Source organism: Oxyura jamaicensis, chromosome 4 (genome assembly GCF_011077185.1).
Source record: "Oxyura jamaicensis isolate SHBP4307 breed ruddy duck chromosome 4, BPBGC_Ojam_1.0, whole genome shotgun sequence".
In the NCBI taxonomy this organism is placed as follows: Eukaryota; Metazoa; Chordata; class Aves; order Anseriformes; family Anatidae; genus Oxyura; species Oxyura jamaicensis.
Genome location: NC_048896.1, coordinates 89,479,901 through 89,498,536, shown reverse-complemented (window position 1 = coordinate 89,498,536; position 18,636 = coordinate 89,479,901). Strand labels below are relative to the sequence as shown.

The 18,636-nt window shown below is 44.9% G+C and overlaps 1 protein-coding gene across 7 annotated transcripts in view; it reads right to left on the bottom strand.

The window, feature by feature from the left end:
• Positions 1-18,636, bottom strand: part of CTBP1 (C-terminal binding protein 1) — a 226,608-nt gene that overhangs the window by 48,391 nt on the left and 159,581 nt on the right. The window contains exon 1 of one of the 7 annotated variants that reach the window (XM_035326461.1): positions 18,436-18,600. The exons of 5 other annotated variants lie outside the window; for them this stretch is intronic. In XM_035326461.1, the coding sequence (XP_035182352.1) occupies positions 18,436-18,475 (40 nt within the window). In that variant the 5' untranslated portion in view covers positions 18,476-18,600. Of the gene's footprint in view, positions 1-18,435; positions 18,601-18,636 lie in introns of those variants that run through there. One more of the 7 variants, XM_035326463.1, reaches the window with a different exon arrangement.

Sequence of the window (18,636 nt, the reverse complement as noted above, 5' to 3'; positions counted from 1 at the left end):
CAATTCAACGCAGTATTATGGTTTCTGGTAAATGAGGCTAACGCTCTCTTTCCTCAGTTACACTCCGTTGTGTTTTCCTGAGAGCCAAAGCAACCCTGACAAACGCTCAACCAGTGCAAAGGGTTCCTTAAAGCTTTTCTTAATTTTTCCCCATTTTTGGTTCCTCCCACAGCCACTGACCTCTGCCGTTCTTCGTCAATATTAAGAAAATGGCTGATGGGAATTGCAAGCTAGAGAGCACTTCTATCATAAAAATGGGAAAAGGACAAAGTCTGCAGCATAACCAAACCGAAGTCTTGCACCTACCTCCCTCCCGCCCAGGGTACTCAGGACCCTAACCCACGCTAACCAAACCGACCTTCAATACAGAGGATTTTCTAAGATGTTCATTTTGAAGGTAAGCAAACAGGATGTATGAAAATGACAAGCTCCCTGAGAACGGGCCAGTAACAACAGCCAAAGTGCCAAATAAAACAGGCAGTTTAAGGCAAAGGCTGGGTTTATATTATCGTGTTACATTTAATCATAATATAATAAAAGCACATGATGTAAGAGAGCTGTTCTACTGAGCTTTTCTTCAAGTAGATTTTGAGTTTCAATTACAAAGGCTCTGGTCCCAATATCACAGTTAAGGCTGTACTGAAAAACACAGTTAAAACTGGGACTTATTCCCATGACTTGATGAGACAAGCAAAATATTTCTTCCCACACATACCACATACTAAAGGGGTTTATAGAAGGTTTTTGAACGCTTTTAGTTCTTTCCACTGATCTGGTGAGAAGTCAGAAGTGTTTTAAAATGACCCGTATTTGCATTTTTTCACTAGGCTTTATAACATTTATTTTAGTCTCTGTAGTTTAACTGTTTTAAACTTGAAAAGGGTTCATTCAGAGGCATAAAAATGCTTTGTCTGCAGATAAAGGCTTCAAATTATCAGTTTTTCAGGGCACAAATCATGTCCCATCTCTCTAAATTGCATAAAGCCTTAATCAGCGCTAAAACACCAGTTCCAAGAAAGTGTTATAAAAGGAATTATCGATTCTATTAAGAGTCACAGGATCTTAAGGCAAAAGGGTACCCTTCATTCATCACACAGGCAAGATTTCTTAACAGGTCATCTTTCCTACCGTACATTCTTGGTGTGATCCAGCACTGTATTTTGGAAATGAGTTCACTATTACCTTTCCCAGCAAAAGGCATCAAGATGTCAGTTTGCAGTTTTATTCTTGCCTTCTCCATCTATGCCTGATCTTAAAAAAAAAATCTACTTGTTATAGCGCCCGTGTCCCCCAGCCTGCAGGCAGAGACGTTTACGAAGCCTGCCCACGGTGCACATGTGCGTCACCCAAATGTCATCTCCCCCTCTCGCTCTGACAGCCTCAGACCTGTGCAGCACGGCAGTTTGTGAAAAATGGACAGTTACCGAAAGGAACCACAGCGACTTCCTTCCAAAACAAAATAGAGATTGACAACAGATCCAGAAGCGAGCTAAGTGGAGACTAAACTGATTTATTAAGACTCGAGGAAGAATTTCCAAAGTAAGGCAGCCTGTTCTGTGCGATTTCTACGTACTCTGAAACCAGAACCACGAGGAATGTCAGCAGCAGGATAAACAGCGGTGCGCTGGACAGCTTGCACAGTCATCACATTTCTAAAAGCAAACTGGCACAGGAAACACCCAAATCACTTTGAATTTTATCATCCAAAGATAAAGGATCACCAACTTCATGCAGATATCTAAGTCTATTTTATAAGCTGCTTCTGGTGTTTGAAAAATGAACGCAGCAGAGATGCTGGAAATCAAGTCTAACTGCTTCCTGCTGCCGATAATTCCTGAAAAAAACAGAGGGAAATCGCAACTTTTTGCTTGCCAGGTGCAAAATAATTATCTGATAACCCCCAGAAATCAAGAGCATTAGACTATTTTCTAAAATGTGGCCAGAAAACAAATCCTTGTTCCTGAGACTGAGAAACAACAGCAGAACAGGCAGGTCTTCCTAACAGATTGACTTTTCCTTATTTTCTGGATGTAAAACAAACCAAATTAGAGTAGGTGTATCACTGCAAATGTAATAAAATGAGAAGTTACCGCTTCTGCTTCCTAACTTCGCTTACTGCCACTTTTTATTTTTGTTTTTATTTGTGTTTATTAGGTACTTTGATAGCATACTTGCTATTTCACCGGAGTAACTTCAGAGGAAATTTCAGCTCTCACGGTATGTTCCTCAGAGACTTTATTCCAAAAGATCAATCTTTTTGTTCCTTCTGTCCCTCCTGGGTCAGGACTGTCATCCCGGTTAGGAAGAAGGGAAACGAGTGCTGAGAATAGCAGATGAAATCTGGAAAATAACTCTCAGTGAAAAGCCAACATCCAGAGGCACCCCAGACGAGGATCATTTATCAGGTCTGAACCTCACAGCACACAAAATACAATGGCTACAAGGGGTGGAGGAGCTGGTGCTGCTCAGAGAGCTGACTGCTTAAAGAGGCAACTCCACCTGTATGTGCTTGCAATTAGTTTTTGGAAAAATAATTAATTAGCATCATTATTTCTTACACAGGTGACATCACCACAGTATCTTGTAAAACGTGTCCCTCTGGAGCTTTTCTGAGCTGCTACTCACAGGAAGAGTACCGATGCCATCCGGTCTTTCTAGAAGTATTTTCATCAGGAATTTTTTGGCCAACAACTCTTGAACGCTAGTGACTGTGACACTGCCTCGCATGCAAGTTGCAGCATAGCAACTCGGTAACAAAATGCCATGAAACACCCTTACGGAATTATTCCCTTGCAGACAACCAGCTTTGGGGTAGGCATCGTACAAAGTTAGAAAACAAGGGTCTCGCAGCAGCCAAATGGCTTGTACAATGAATGGAATACTGCAAACTGCACAGCTGATAAAAGACAAAGTCATTTTTCACTTGAAGGATATAAACCTTTTTCTGGTTACAGTTTGACACCTATGTTTTGATACCTCTCTTTTCATACTTGCTCTGTAAGTATTTCCCAGAACACTTAGATAAAATACTCAAATTAAGCTGAGTATTAAAGGCTATTTATTTATTATAAGGCTATTTATTCCTTAATGCCTGCTAAGTATTTCTGACAGAAGTTGCTAGTCACAGCTCTCGTGTGGTTATACTTAAGGGACAACACAGTTGGTAGTTTAATTCTCTGGGAGGTCTGGGAAGCACCCACAGAAGCCTACAGGAGTGTTCCCCAGCAGAAGGGAAGCCTGTAATTTCAATGAGGTCTGCATCCAACCTGTCCATAAATGAACACAGAGCAAACCTTCCCTTCCCGCTGTTGTATAAAGCTGGGATCAAGCAACAGCAAGCATACTCAATGTACTAGCTTTGTCCTGAAATCTGGGGGCACCTAACCCCAAACCACACAACTGACAGCTGCTGCATGAGCTTATGTCTTCCCTCGGGCAGAACTGAGAGCTGGGAGCACTGCAGGAGAACAACCAAGGACAAACGAACAAGGACAGCCACTTGGACAAACAACTGAGAGCAAAGAAAGAACCTATGCCAAGTACTGAAAAAATCTACTAGCAGAGAGAAAATAAGAGGCGATCAGTCTAACTCAGAAAAAAATACATTTCTATATGGCAATTAAGCCAACGAATAGCACATTTTTTCCCCACCGTGGTTCTCCCTGCTGCCTTTCCTGGACCAGGAGTGCTATCAGGCTATTCAGACGAGGACGGGAACCAAAAAAGAGCAGTTTACAGCAGCCGGGGAAGAAGGACATCCTGTCTCCAGTTACTCTGACAAGTACGCCGAGATGCTGAGAGGGTGGGACCCATTTATTTTTTGCTCTTAACAGATCTATTTGTTTATCAGAGAGAATGGAGTGGAAGGGGGGTAGGAAAGGGGGGAGAAATGGGTTTATTCTGTGCCTGCAATGAGATGCTGTCACACAGGAAGCGGCTCAGGCTAACTTCTTTCACAGCTGCATCGGGGTTAGTGAAAATCTCATCTGTAAACTGCCAAGAGCAAGACAGAAAGCCCTCACCTCCTGTACTGAAGTCTTTCTGTAAAGAAAACAGTATGTGAAACAGTTAAGAGCATTATCAATTGAATTTGTTTGTTTTGCACGCTCCCTATGAAACAGTTACCGAAACAAAGCATTGGAAGTCTGGAACAGGATGAAGAAGTAGGAGCCAAAGTAAATTAATTCAAATCTTATTTTTATTCCACATATCCAATCTGTATAAGCTCTTCAGACAACGGTCCTGGCTATTAGAAATTAAAATGAGGTTCAATCTGATCCAAAAGAACTTGAAAGCTACTATGCTGAGAGCAGACAATCTGCACCTGCTTATAATATGTCTTAAATGAGGTATTTAGTTACCTATACTTAAAATAGTACGGAATCTGACAGTTTCAGATTTCTATAAATGTGAACACATGCCAATAGTCCAGCTATTCTTCATTTTGAAGACATGAGACAGCGAACTTGTTTTTTTTCCCCGAGCAGCAGGCACTGAAGCTTACCGTCCCGTCACCGCTGCAGCGGTGAGCAGAGAAGAGCCTACAAGTTCACTTCTCCCCATACTGAGGTATTCCAGAAACTGCAAACCCCACTAACTAAAATCACAGAACAGCGAAAAGTATTCCTCCATTTTCTCCACTACTGATCAAAGCAAACCGCTAACTTCTCTTCAAGCGAAACTCAGCAGACCCCTCTAAAAAAATAGGGCTCTTCTGAAATCAAAAGAGGAAGAGTAATGAAAGTATGGTTCACGAAAATAGGTTCGTGAAAAAAAGACTTTGAGTTTGTGAAAAGTGTTTTCTGGTTTTAAAGTCAGATTTGATGTTAGGCTTTGCTTCACTGTACTGTCAAGCTATCTATATAGAAATTATTTTTATTGTTGTGTTAATATGGTGTACGTGAAGCAGTATTTTGTTTTTTTTCCGCTTTAAAAAAAGTACATTTTTCCCCTTAAGACAGAAAGAAAGATAATTTATGTTGCGTCGGAAAGCATGTAAGTATTAATGATGGGGAATGATGGAGAACATAAATGGTTTCCATTTTCACATTCAAAAACAAGTACCTGCAAATTAATGCTAAAAGCAACTGGCCTATAAAGCAGCCATGTTTCCATGCCAACTGATCACAGAAATACATATAACTCAACAAAAAAATGAATAACCTACAAAACAAGAAAATAAAAAGAAAGCAGAAGTGCTGGAAATCAAGATCCTGACCATACCCAACTATTTTACAAGAATAGCAAGGAACACAACAAAGGATGCAATTTAAGACATGAATGGTATACAGCTAATGGCACTTCATCATTACAATACTTCTAAAAGCTGTCATTCTCTAGTCAACAAGAAAAACAGGATACAGAACACCTCTATTAAGAAGGAGGGAACACTCACACAATAGTAGCAATTCTTACAGAGGTTTCACAGTTGGTAGACATGAAAGCGCAAGTTACTATTCAGTGCACATCTTTCATTAGGATTTTATTTTTTGTCTTCATCTAAGGTCTTGCTTTTTGTTCCCTATTCACACAGAGTTGCACTGGGGTTCTGCAATCAGGCAGCAGAGCTGCTTGCAGGGTAAGGCAGCCCGCTGCTCGAGGGTTAGCTGCAAAACTGAGAGCACTGGGAACGAGCAGATACTCATCTGCACCCAAGCAGTTCACACACTGATGTGAACATACGTATCTGACGTAATTAATACATTTTACGTGTATGGAGGAGTTTGGCTTCTTAGATGATAAAAGGATGCTACCACTTTGTGCTACAGCAAAAAACAAGTTTGAAGTTCATGCCAAAAATTAGGGTGCACGTAGCCCACATAAGCATATATGTGTGTCTGTTTGTGTGGAATAACTAGACTTACTTTATTCAAGGAGGCAAGGAAACGTTAAATAGAAAAGCATGCTATATATCTAAATATATAGCCAGTTCCAAGATACTGGCATTTATGTCCAATAAAACCAGCAGTTCAAGTATTTGTTCTTTACAACGTAGAGAAATAAATAATCTCCTGCTAAAAGGTCCATAAAACCTGTGTTCTAAATGAATATAAATTGAAGACAGGACAATAGATTTCTGTTTCCTAATATGTCTGTATTTTAATCAAGTAAGCAAAGTAAGCAACGGTGCTCTTCTTCCTACTTAGTTCCTGAAAACATATTAAGAGGCATTAGATGTTTAAAACTGATGAAAAATTGTGGTCACAGATCTGAGAGCTGGAAATCCCACCATTAATACATCTTAGTGTACTTGTATTTTAGTGTTTTGCTGTATTTTGAATAAGAGAACAGAATGTTACAAGTGCTTATACTGATCCTATTGATTCCATAATTATGTGACCATACAGACTACACGACAATGGGCCTGCACACTGCATGGAAAAATGGAAAATCTACATATAATGAACTTTACGTTCATTAACTAGCTTCGGTGAGCATAAGGACCTCAGGGACATCGGTGAATGAAGGGGAATAATTACATGGCCTTGTCACAACCTATCCAGAAAGCACAAAAGATCGAGCTTCACAGGTGACTTTCTTCTTTTGTCAATTCAGAACTCAGTAAAAATGGAACTTTTAGATGTGACACTTGCTTACTACCCTTTTAAACAAGCATGAATAATAAAAAACCTTCAATTTTCTAGGAAAATTCCCCTTCAAAAGCAAAAAGACATTCTTGTAGAAAAGGATTAAGCTGAAAAGATCTTAAATGACTGAGGTGTTTTTTTAATAAGAAGGTTTATATGACAGCCCAACAAAGCTAAAGACATTTAGCAGGTCCAAAATTCTCAATGTTTCTGATTCCCTTTCCCCAAACTGTCCCTAGATGGCCACAGCTAACCCACGCAGCATTACTAGTTTTTGCAGCAGCTCAAAAATGATCATTCATCTGGGTGGAAAGGCCGCTATTCCTGCACAGCTCTTCGAGAGTACGCCGTTACTTTGAGGCAGTACACAATGCACTGCTATTTAGGAATCAAAAAGAAAATAAATTGCACAAATACTTAAAGCATTGAATATTCGTAATAGATCAAACTACGTATGCAAAGTTATGCACTTTGCAATATTTTTTTCGGTACTTAAACTGCTTAGCGACTCTGGAAGTACAAAGATGTGAATTCTGACAAGAAAAAATGTATTTATAAAATCTGATGAGGCTTTAGAATTATAAAAGTTACCCATGCTCAAACAGTAGTGGTGACTGCAAGCTGGGAGCCAGCCAGAGCCGCCAGCTGCATGCCCAGGGCAGATCTGCTTCTCACCCCTTCACCTCTTCTCAGCCACTGTCACAAAGACACTCCTGCTGTACAGGCGCCTCTCTACTAATTTTCTGAAAGCTTCTGAAAGTTAGTTTTGTACTCGCTGCCTCGTTTCACTACCACACATGAGGTCATCTCTGGATTACGCTGATTTTCATACAACGCTGCCTCAGGCAATATCCTAAATGGTAACAGATCAGGACTCCACAGAGCCACGGCATGGCCGAGGCTGGCAGGGGCCTCTGGGGCCTTCTGCTCCAAGCCCTGCCCCAGCAGGGCCACCCCAAGCCCGGCCCCACATCCAGGCAGCTTCTGGAGATCCCCCAGGGAGCTCCCCGGGGCTCTCGGCAGCCTGTGCCAGGGCTCTGTGTTTAGGGACATTGGTGGGATCCCTCCCAACCTCCTCTCCCCAGCCCTCGGCCTCTCCTCACAGCAGAAGCGCCCCAGGCCCTACAGCAGCTCAGGGGCCTCTGCCGGGCTCTCCCCAGCAGCTCCCTTTTAAAATACCATATTATTTAAATATAAACAGGAAAACAATAATGACAGAAAATCGTCAACAAAGCAACAACCGCGAGGGCAAATGGCAACGCTTCCACGCTCAGCAATAGCCGTGCCACAGCCTTGGCCGGTCTGCTGTTTATCCAGCTGCCTGCAAGAACGCTGCCCTGAACTTGCCCATTAGCCCACAGAAAAAAAAAAAAAAAAGGTATTGTGGGAATGTTAACTTTCACCTGGCTGCCTTCCAGCTGCCAGCAGGAAAAAAAAACAAAACACGCCCTTTTTTCAAATTTCAGCCAACTGAAGGATACTCCGCATTTTTCACATTTCCCAATTATTCCCAGCTATGTATAAACACAGGCATTGAACGAAATCCATGTAAAATGGATGCAATAATGCGACCGGCTACCCTGCAAAAGAATGAATTAAGGGGTCTCCCGTCCAAACCAAACAGTCAGACTCGTATTTCACAAACCATGACAGCGTTCCAAAAAGCCAGCGCATTTCTAGAATAGCAGAAATGTTTGCCGTGCCCGTAAGAGCACTTACTGGACAAGGCGAGCAGGAACTAGAACAGAGCCGTGCTGATCCCAGCAGCACGGAGCCGTGATGCAGACCTGAATGAAGTGATGCTGTTTGTGTGATGAAGATGCTGTCTGAAGTCAGTATTCTGTCACACAATTAACGAGGAGGCTACTTATCTCATGTCTGGATGGGCCCCCTGACTGAAACTGCAGCACAGCAAAGAGCCTGGCACAGCAACAGGGCAGGCTGGGGGAAGACCCCAAAACACAACTTGCGAAAATCCCCTTTCTGTGTCAAACAGCAGGCAGTTCTCTCGCTCTTTTCCATCTGGCACTTCAAGGAGCTGTCTTTACTCAGCAGTCGTCTTGAAGTTTTTAATAGTCACACAACGTGCAAACTCCAACTGAAAGAAATTATCCCTTACTTCTTCTCTTCCAAAGTTCAACTGTTCAGTAAAAATAGCTCACAGTCATGTCTCTGCTCCAAACCTTCGCATCTCTGCAGGGTCGGGAGTACTCGGTGCTAGCACAAGTGTTTCAGGGCACAGTGTAGCCGCAGCCTCGGCACTTAGCAGTGTTTTGCTGGTTTCTTTGCTTGCACATCCTGTCAAGCTAATTGGCAAAATACAGCTTTCCAATTCAAATATAGATGATGGTGTGGGAACGTTTTTTTTTTTTTTTCTGTTTGTTTTTCTTTATTTAAGAGAAAGAGCTTTAGTAGCGGAAAGTACATTTTTAATTGGAAAAAACAAGGCTTTCAATCCCAGCAGCATGTTTTGCACGGAGCTGTGTTCCGTCAAGCCACAGGCTGTCTTTTCCTACGTGCACTTACTTTTATTCAGGCCACAACTGAAAGCACACTGCCTTGCCTCCCAAACCCTTTACCTGTAAGTAAGATGCAACAACATCTACCAAGCACCAACTCAGAGAACCATCAATAAGAGAACGGTACTCGAATTTGGTGTTTCACCAGATCCCACAGTGCTTTCACAAGTAAGGTCACCAGTTATCTGTATGTAATGCACAGCAGGCTACTCACAAGTGAGAGAAGAGCCTCAAGACCAGCCAGGACACCCTGCTGTCACCTGCATGCTTGCTAGCGCTGCTGCCTCTGCTCCCCTCTCTTCTGGTCCTCCAGTCAATAATTTGACCAAATTTCCCCTAAAGTCAACAAGTTCACATGCATCTTATTCACTACTCACCCAAGATTTTTCGCAATGCTGAACTTCTATAACCAGAGAGGAAAAAGTTAAGGAGTTGTAGAATGCAATTCAGTTCCCATATTGGTTATTAATTTCCAAATACACATGCTTCAGCTGAGTTCCCTACATAAAGAGGTACAAATCCCCCACAGGAGCTGTATTCACACTAAAGCATGCTCCGACACCAGAACATGAAGACCCAATATAAGTCATTGCAGAGTACCACCTTCTGATTTGGCTTCCCCGATTCCTAAACAACCTAATGCAAATGTGAAAGAGTTCAAACAGGCATGCACTAGCTTAACTGACTTGATTTAAAATTGCACTTAATTAAATGTGAGCAGTTTCCCAGGTATCATAAGGTGTATTCATGGACTGCTTCTTTCACTATGCATTTTTGTGATCAAAGAACCCTTAGATATGACAGGAGGTTATTTACTATTTATAAAAATAATCCCTGTTTAATGTTCTTTTTGAATTAGTCTTCTAATATGAAAACTAATCTTTACTAATTCTCTTTGAAAGTCTGAGAGAGAATTAGATGATTTCTGAGGCCCTTTTTACTCCTGCACAAAAAACACGCTCATTTCAATAGCTGCTAGAATTGCACACTTTGAAAACTTCATCATTTCTATACGATGGTATCCCTAAGACAGGCTAAAAAACCCTTCACTTTCTGTTCCTTGATATTTTTCTTTGATTTTTGTGGTTGTAATAAAATATTTTCCTTTTACAACATGAGCATTAATTTTGTCAACAGATTTTTTGAGCTGCAAAGCTCAGAAAAATCACAAAAAAAAAAAATTAGCAGGCAGACAAACAAGTCCGGAGCAACGATCCTAGCAAAGTCATCAAAACAAAGGCAAAATAAAGTAATAGTAGACACAGTACTTTAGTTTCTAACAAACCAACTCAGTAAAATATGCTGTATTGTAAAATGTATTTATTCAGTCAAGGAGGAAAAGAAGATTCATGGTCATGAAGAGACCTCATAATCCTAATTCTCTCAACTGAGAGACAGAATTCGTTCCTCAGTTGCAAATACTGAGACAAAGCGATCTTTGGTCAACATATAGGGTTATGCTGCAGAACTTTGGCTCAGTATGTAGGATGCAGCCAGGAGCCTACGGATTTGCAAGCCCCTTCCAGTTCCCTTCGATGTGAGTTGGAAGTGGAATGACTCCACATCCTGCAGGATCAAAAATCAAATTCTGCTAGGAGAGGAAAAGTTGCGCCTGCAGCTTTCTGTTCTCCAGATTCCTACTTAAAATCCTTTCTTATTGCTTGCTCTAAGGAGCTCTTTCTCACTGCTGAATACATAATGCTAGATTTAAATTTTAGATGGCTGCAGGCTGGTCATGAGATAAATACCAAGTGTATTTGTATGCCTCTGTATTTACAGTAAGAAGGAAAGTCATCTGGATTCAAGGATTCCAAACATGAACAAAGACATGGTAAGAGAAAGCCCTGAACAGAGGAGTGCCAAATACAAACAACATACACAACTAAACCCGAAAGGCAATAATGCATTGTGAAACCCTTTCAAAACCGTACAATACTATGGGAATTAAGTAAACGTAAAACTCCCCTGCAATACTCTCGTCATAGCTAATTTGTGATTTCCTGTACTCTCAGTACTAAGAGCACAATGGAGCCTCTATTGTGAGCCTCCTCCCACAAGCTTTTAAAAAATGCGAGACATTCTTTTTATCTAGACTGGCGTGGCTAAAACGCATCCCGCTCTACACAGATAAAAAGTTATTTTCTTAGATATTGCTTTTGCTTGAAAAAAAAAAATAAATAAAAATCGGCTGCCTAGCTGTGCTGAGGCCGAAGATCACAAAGGAGCAGGGCTGTGGTGGCTAGGCTGCTGCCCACCAGACTCCACCATGGCAGACGCAGGAGGCTGCTTTAGTTTGAGGATAACAAGAGAGGGTCCCACACGAAGAACTGTCTGGAAATTCAACACAGTTCACCCAGGCAGTGACAACTCACAGGAGCTGAAAACAAATCAAGCAAAGTTTGACAGAACCAGCGAGTAAAGTGATTGCAGTATTAACTACAAATGGTGACTGAGGGTGAAGGTAGTAAGTCCTTTTGGTGCAAATAACTGGAGATAAAGGAAATAGATGCTGCTTTTTCATCTTAAAGCATCCCAAAAGCTCATGTAAACAAGCCTAAATGAACAAGACTTTCTGGGCCAAAACCCTGCAGCAGAAGTGAAAGACAGAAAGCTTGGCACAAGGCAGTTAAAAAAGGAGCTCGACTAGCAGAGGTCTGCTTTTAGCACGCAGGAGAGAACGCGGCGAGGATGTAAAAATCAAACCTAAAATGCTGCAGAGGCTCTGGCCAGCACCTCCACGCTCTTCTCACCCAAGAAACAGTGCATTAGGAGAGACGCAGCTAGCCAGTTCCAGGCAGCATGGGAACTCACACATACAGCACAATTACTGAAGATCCCTCCTCTCAGTAATGCTGATTATACGAACGGGAACATCAACAACATGAGAAAGGCTGTGATACACATTAATACTGTTCAGTGAAGCACCAGACACGCATTAAGATGGTTGGTAGACCACAAATGTGAAAACGCTCATTATCCGGTTGAAAATAAACAGCTTAACATATCTGCTACTACACATTAAAGAGAGAAAAGTATTTAAATATCGGTTTAAGAGTTTGGAGCCTGGCTTGTGGTTATCTCTGCTCAACACTTTTGTCCTGCATGACTCTGCAAAGAGTAAAGCTATGTACTCAGCAAGAGACAAGCTGGCTGCAACCATCTAATGAAATTTGACTCATCTGGGAATTCCGACCAAGGGCTCCGCACCAGTTTCTGCTAAGCCACGCGTTTTCTGTATGAGACTGAGAACGCCGCGCTGCAAATATGGGAGAAGCAGCGGTAATTCTGAACGGTTTGGCTTAAAAATCAGCGCCTAAGCTGCAAATTTGTATCTGGGTAAAACTCCTGAAGCAGCCAAGAGAAACTTTGTGACTATTAATTAGTAAGTGGGAAGGAAGAGAGAAGGGAGCGCAGCCCCCAGCAGCACCTCTGTTGGGGTGCACAGATGAGAAGGGCTGGGGGCAGCGCTCCCAACCCACAAGCCCTGCTGTGGATCAGCACGCTGCTGCCTGCAGCTCCCTTTGGGCGGTACTGCCCAATTTCTGCCTCACCCAGGAGCTACGAGGGCAGTCTGCAGAGCAAAAAAAGTGCACGCAGTGGAAGACGATGACAATACCCTGCAGTGCTGCTGCTCTCCTGGCCGCCTTCTGACTGCCTGGCACACCAGCCAGGGGGGATGCAGGAGAGCATCTTTCCTCGGTGTGGCCAGGTACAGGCTTTATGGTGCAGGCTCCTGCCTCAGGAAGGGAACACAGGGCAACAGGAACGCAGTGGGGAGAGCCTTGGAGAGTCAGATTTGCCATTCCTGCTGTCATCAGAAAGCAACCACGGGCTAATCGCTACTGATAGCATTTTGGAGGGTAAGAGAGGCACAACCCCTCACGTGGCAGCAGCAACAGCCGCCCGCCCGGCTTCCCAAGGCTCTGACACGAACAGAACAGAAAGCAGAGCCCTCATCTGCCCTAAACCAGCACCTCTCTCGCCTACAGTTAGGCTCGGCTCTGACCACCCGAAGCAGATGGGGGCCCACAAGCGTTTTGCACAAGACAGCGGCGTTCAGGCCCACACGTAGCACGCCGGGCTGTCCCTGCGCGGTTTCCCAGCCACAGCCACTTCTCGTTTCTGAAGGTCACGTCCCAGGCGACCATCGAAGGTGGCAAAAGCCACGCTTGCTTTAAGGCAGTGATATGGTTACACGTGGATTAACGGCAGGGACCCGACAGATCCCGCTGGGTGCGCCTCTCACCACTCCTGTCGCGGGGTGTGTACGGCAGCACCAGATGCGACCTGTGAAACATATTGGGGCTGCTCGGGATGTGTTGGTGCACATCCAGAAGGGAAGAATTTGGACTGCAGGAGCCTGGAACTGCAGGAGCCTTGGGCACACGGGGCCACAAGGCCCAGGCTCCTTCCACCCCAGCCCTCCGAAACTTTGCTGGTGGCGACACAACTCGCTGACTGTGATTTGGGCATGGACAAGGGATGTCCACCGACCTGTGAACAGATCTCTCAAAATAAGCCTTACAACAAACGTAAAGTGAAACTGCACCATCGCACTACCTTGTATTTAAATACTGAATGCCTTCACATGGGATGGAAATGAGAGCTTTCTACTAAAAAAAGCCTCAGTTTTACAACTACTCCGAACGACTGCCCCCTGCCCTACCATCTGCTTTTTCTGCTGTCTGTAGAGAAGCCCCTCGGGCCGGCTGCACTGGCAGGTACACGGCAAGGAAATCCCTCCAAAGCCCCCTGAGAAAGGGAGGAAAAGATCAAAGTAGAGAGATAAGCAGTGATAGTCCGACATAAACACCAACATGAAACCCGTTGTAGCACAGGAACATTTAGTTCAAAGAAAAAAAATAATAACAATCAAACAATGTCAATTTTCAATTAGGCTGATTAGACACAAACTGGATAATTAGCAAATGGAATAGAATACAGGAAGCGTAATATGTTGGAGATGAAATGAAAATATTTCACAGAAGTTAATTTATAATCATCTTCCTCAAAAATTAAATTCTTGCTCTCCTACGGCAAACATAAGTATGTTATGTTTCGCACATCAAAAAATAATTAACCTATCCATCTACCATACAGATGTTCCTTCTGGCTGATTTCCTTTTATCGGGCCTTCAGTCGTGCCTCAGGAGGTTTGCTCCCTGTCCTTGCTGAGGACTCTCAAACTCCTTGAGGAACCAGGCCGTTCTCTGGTCGGGTTCAAAAGCAATTCAAAGTTTTTGGTGGTCATTCCAACCAGCAGGATGAGGAGCAGTGCCCTGCAAGTGCCTACAAAGCGGTGTGATCCGAGGACTGGCAGCTTTTTCACACCCCGAACAATTTGAGGCATTGGCCCTGCCTCCCCCTGCCCACAGTGCTGCCGCATGGGGTCGTCCATCAGCCTGCGACAGCCAGCGCTCGCTCGGATGCTCTCACGTTCCCGAAGCGCTGCTGAGCACGTTAATCATGTGGGAAGATGGGCCGAGGATTACCGGGCGCTGGAAGAGATCCGACGGTAATCGCAGCTCGGAGATCCCAGTACGCCCACCACGAGTGGAGGCTGCTGCGCTCGGAGAAACACCGAGAGGGAGCAGCGGGGTTACGGTGCTGGAAATGGGAATTTTACATTTCTCCTTAATGAATGTCTGCTGTCTCTTCCTGATCAATGCAAAGGTTCCAATGAATCGTCATCTTTCCTCCTATGGCAGCGGGGCAGAAAGAAACCCAAAAACACAGCTGGGAGCTTCCATCTCCCGAGGCTGTAAATCCCTTTCCACGCTGTCTGAGAGTGAAGAAGCGTGTGTGGCAGAGGGACTAGGGCAAAAGGGCCGCGTAGTACAACTTGTATCCTCACCTTAAATTTTAGGACACGTATTAAAACGTGTAGCTCCATCTCCACTCCCTCACTAAATAAATAATTATGGGGCCAGAAGGTTAGGGAGCCTCAGCTGAGGCTGCTACGCTGCCAACTGCTCGGGGATTTGAAAGCTTGACACATGCTGGAGAGTATCACCTCCTCAGTGCTCCCAGCTGGCCTGGGAGGCAAAAACCTGAACCTCGTACTCTTAAACGCGGGTCTCTAGCACACACACGAGCAGCCAGCCTCCCCTGGTACTTTTGAGAAACGCAGTGATGAGAAATTCACTGTGGGTATGGGAAGACAAAATGGCAAGGAGCAATTGTGGCCCCGAGTATTTGCATGGCTTTGGGTAAGTGCTGTGTTTCACGTCAGCAAATTGCAGGTCGTGTTGCTTCCCAGGCCTCTTCACTCAAGACATTTAAATCCGTGCCTTTCCAGACACTTCTCGTTGTTCAAACTATTTTCTGGCAAAATAAGTGATTTATTTTTTTTTTCCAATTTTATGCCATTCACACCAACAGATACCTTGGGGTAACGTGGGTTTTGTCCCCAGAAGGAGCTAGCCACCGAACTGGGGTGGATGTTCTTCCTTCGACGAAGAGGGATTGACTTTACCCTTCAGAAGGCCGGCGAGCGCGCTCCTGTATCTGCTCGATAACGCTTCTCCAGTACCCAGCCCGGCCCTAATCTCTCGGATCACACTTTTGGCTAAGCGCTGCGACCACTGTTTACATTGTAAATAAAACTATAACTCTCAGGACCGGGGAGATTAGTAAATTGAGGCATGGCGCGTTTTTAACAAAGAGCAGATGCCGTTTATCTTTATGATACAGAAGGACGAGTCAAGAGCTAACCAAACTGACAAACGTCAGGACACTTGTAATTTGTTTTGTCACGCTATCAGGAGCTCCGCGCGATGATAAAGCATCATCCCATGTACGGTATTTACGAGGATGAGCTTTTTACAAGTAGTTCATTGTGCGCTCGGGAGCTGCACGCTCCGGCTCCTCTAACTACACATGACAACGCTGAGCTGAAAAATTCACAAAGGTGGTTGGAGCAGTTTCATTTCCAACAGTGCTTTCATTGACTACGCTCCTCTGCTGAGCACGGCTACGGCGATTCGGGGGACTGCGACGACTCCGTTCGCCGACCCAGGCGTACAATAACGCATCGCTTGATGGAGAAACGCGGACTCTGCACTGGGGGCGGGGGCTGCTCCCAGCAGGACAGCGAACACGCCACGCACGCTGCTCCCATTTACACCCAAACACACACACACACAAACTCCCTTGGCCTCGCTGACATTATTTCACATCTCTCTCCAAAGCGAGGGAAAGGTTCAGCCCTCTAGCTGGCCTCTCCTGCCCACCGAGGCATCGCGGCCACCTCACAAACACCTATTTCTCTCTCTTTCAGGCTGGAAAACCGTGGCAGGCTTGGGGCTGGGGGGGCTGTTTGCTTCATTTTGCTTTGAAATACACCGGAGAATTGCACGTGGGCAAAGTATTTTGTCACCAGCTTTCTCCCCGAATGGTTGACACGATAATAAACCAAAGAGGGTATTATTTGCCAAACGCTACGGCATTCAAACAGTGAAATCTGGCTGCCTTTGGGGGAGGAGGGGGGTCAATAAAGAGCAGCAGCATGAAATACACTAAAGTTAGCACTTTGGGCTGCTATTTTTACATGCCTGCTTGACTACCACACAGCTAAAAATAGATAAAACAGATATGAATATAGAACAAAGAGATGCGCTGGACAATTATCTCCCTCCTAGCATGGTCTACTTGATAATGAGCTTTTTAACCTTCTTTATTTACAAAGACAAAAAAAAATTTAGAGCGCTGATTAATGAGCTTTCGACCCACGGCAGAAATTATTTACATACGAATTTTATTTTTCTTTGTGCTTTCTCGTTCCCTTCCTACGGGGACACAATGACGAGATTCAAAACATTTTAATGGGGCATCAGGCTACTTGCCATGGGGCTGGAATGCTAAATAAGACTATTTACATCTCCTAAGACCCCAGAGAAGGAAATCGGCGCGATGCACTCGAAACGCACGCGTACACCGCAAATATCGGAGCTGCTTTTAATTCACCGGGTAAAAAGTACACACTCGCTCGAGTTTATTAGGCCTCATTATTTTCAGCGAGGCTACAGGGATGATTATCTCGGGCTGCTCCGCCGTGGCCTAAAAGCAAACATTCTTCCCGATAAGGACAGCAGTTATTAAAATATAGCGTGACGTCCAATTGTTTAATTTAGGTTACAACAGGTGAAATTTTGAAAACCACCGCTGATAACAAGGGTTTTTCTATGGTTACCCCGTCCTGCTCGGTGCCATCGGTCAAAAGCTGACTTTTGAATTTAATGTTTAAGAGGGAAACAAAGCAGCAGAGCAGAGTGAAGCGTATCTGCACGGTAAACAAGCCCGCTCTCCGCTTCGCAGCCTTCCCCCCAGCATCATTTGCTTACAAAACGATGTTTATAAACAGGCTCCACGTTGTCTTGGGTCTGCGAGAAGAAAAAAAGCCCCCAGGAGTTCACACAATAAGGCACGGCCACCCCGTGCAGGGGCGTCGCTCTAACCTCGCCCCGCACACGACACCCGCGTCACCCCGAAAACCAGCAGCCAGCCGCAAAACGCCTTCGGCAGCGCCTCAACAGCGACAAAAAAATACAAAAAGGGGAGAGGAAAAGGGAGGGGAAGAGACGCCCAGCGCCCGGAGGACAGCCTTACCTCTGGGCCACGCAACCCGCCCGCGGATTTCGGGCGACAGCGGCGGCGGGCAGGCCTCGAGCACTTTTTTTCCAGGGGAAAAACGCCGCTCGGAAACTTCCTGTTTTGGGAAAGGGCCGCGGGGACGGGCGAGCACCAGGTCGGCGGAAAGCGGGGCGGTTCAGCCCGCTGGTTTTTGTTTTAATTTCCAAAGGACGAGCTCAAGCGGCGGGCAAGTTGGGAACCTTACGACTCTGCCCCCCATCCCGGTTTTAATTTGAGAAGGCGAAATCAACAAGAGAGGTGATGTTAGGAAGCTAGAAAGGTACAGTTAAGAAGGTAAACTTAAAAAATAAAGAAATGTAAAAAGATAGATGAAGTTAAAAGAGAGGAAAAGATGAAATGAAAAGGATGAAAAGATGAAATTAAAAAGATGATAAAAAAATAAAAAATGAAAATAACGAATCAATAAAGTTATTTTTTTTAAAAAAAAAAAAAAAAAAGGAAAGAAATAAAATTGAGAAGAAAGATCCAACTCCTGTTTTATTTCCTACCCTTACCCCGGCAGCCCATCACGGCCAGGCAAAGTTCCCAGCGGTGATGCAGCCGCCGGGCCAGCCCCGCTCCCCGCACACCCCCCGGCCCGATCCGGATCCCGATCCCGATCCCAATCCCGGTCCCGATCCCGCTCCGGATCCGCTCCGGATCCGCCCCGGCAGGCCGGGGCGAGGCGAGCTCCTTACCCAGCGGCAAGCCCTTGTTCAGCAAGTGCGAACTTCCCATTGAAGCGCTGCGCCCGGGCGGGCGGCGGCGGGGCGGAGGAGGAGGAGGAGGAGGAGAAGGAGGAAGAGGAGGGGGAGGAAGAGGCCGCGGGGGGGGCACGGCCGGGCCGGGGCCGGAGCCGGAGCCGAGGCCGGTGCCGGGGCTGGGGCTGGGCCGGGGGC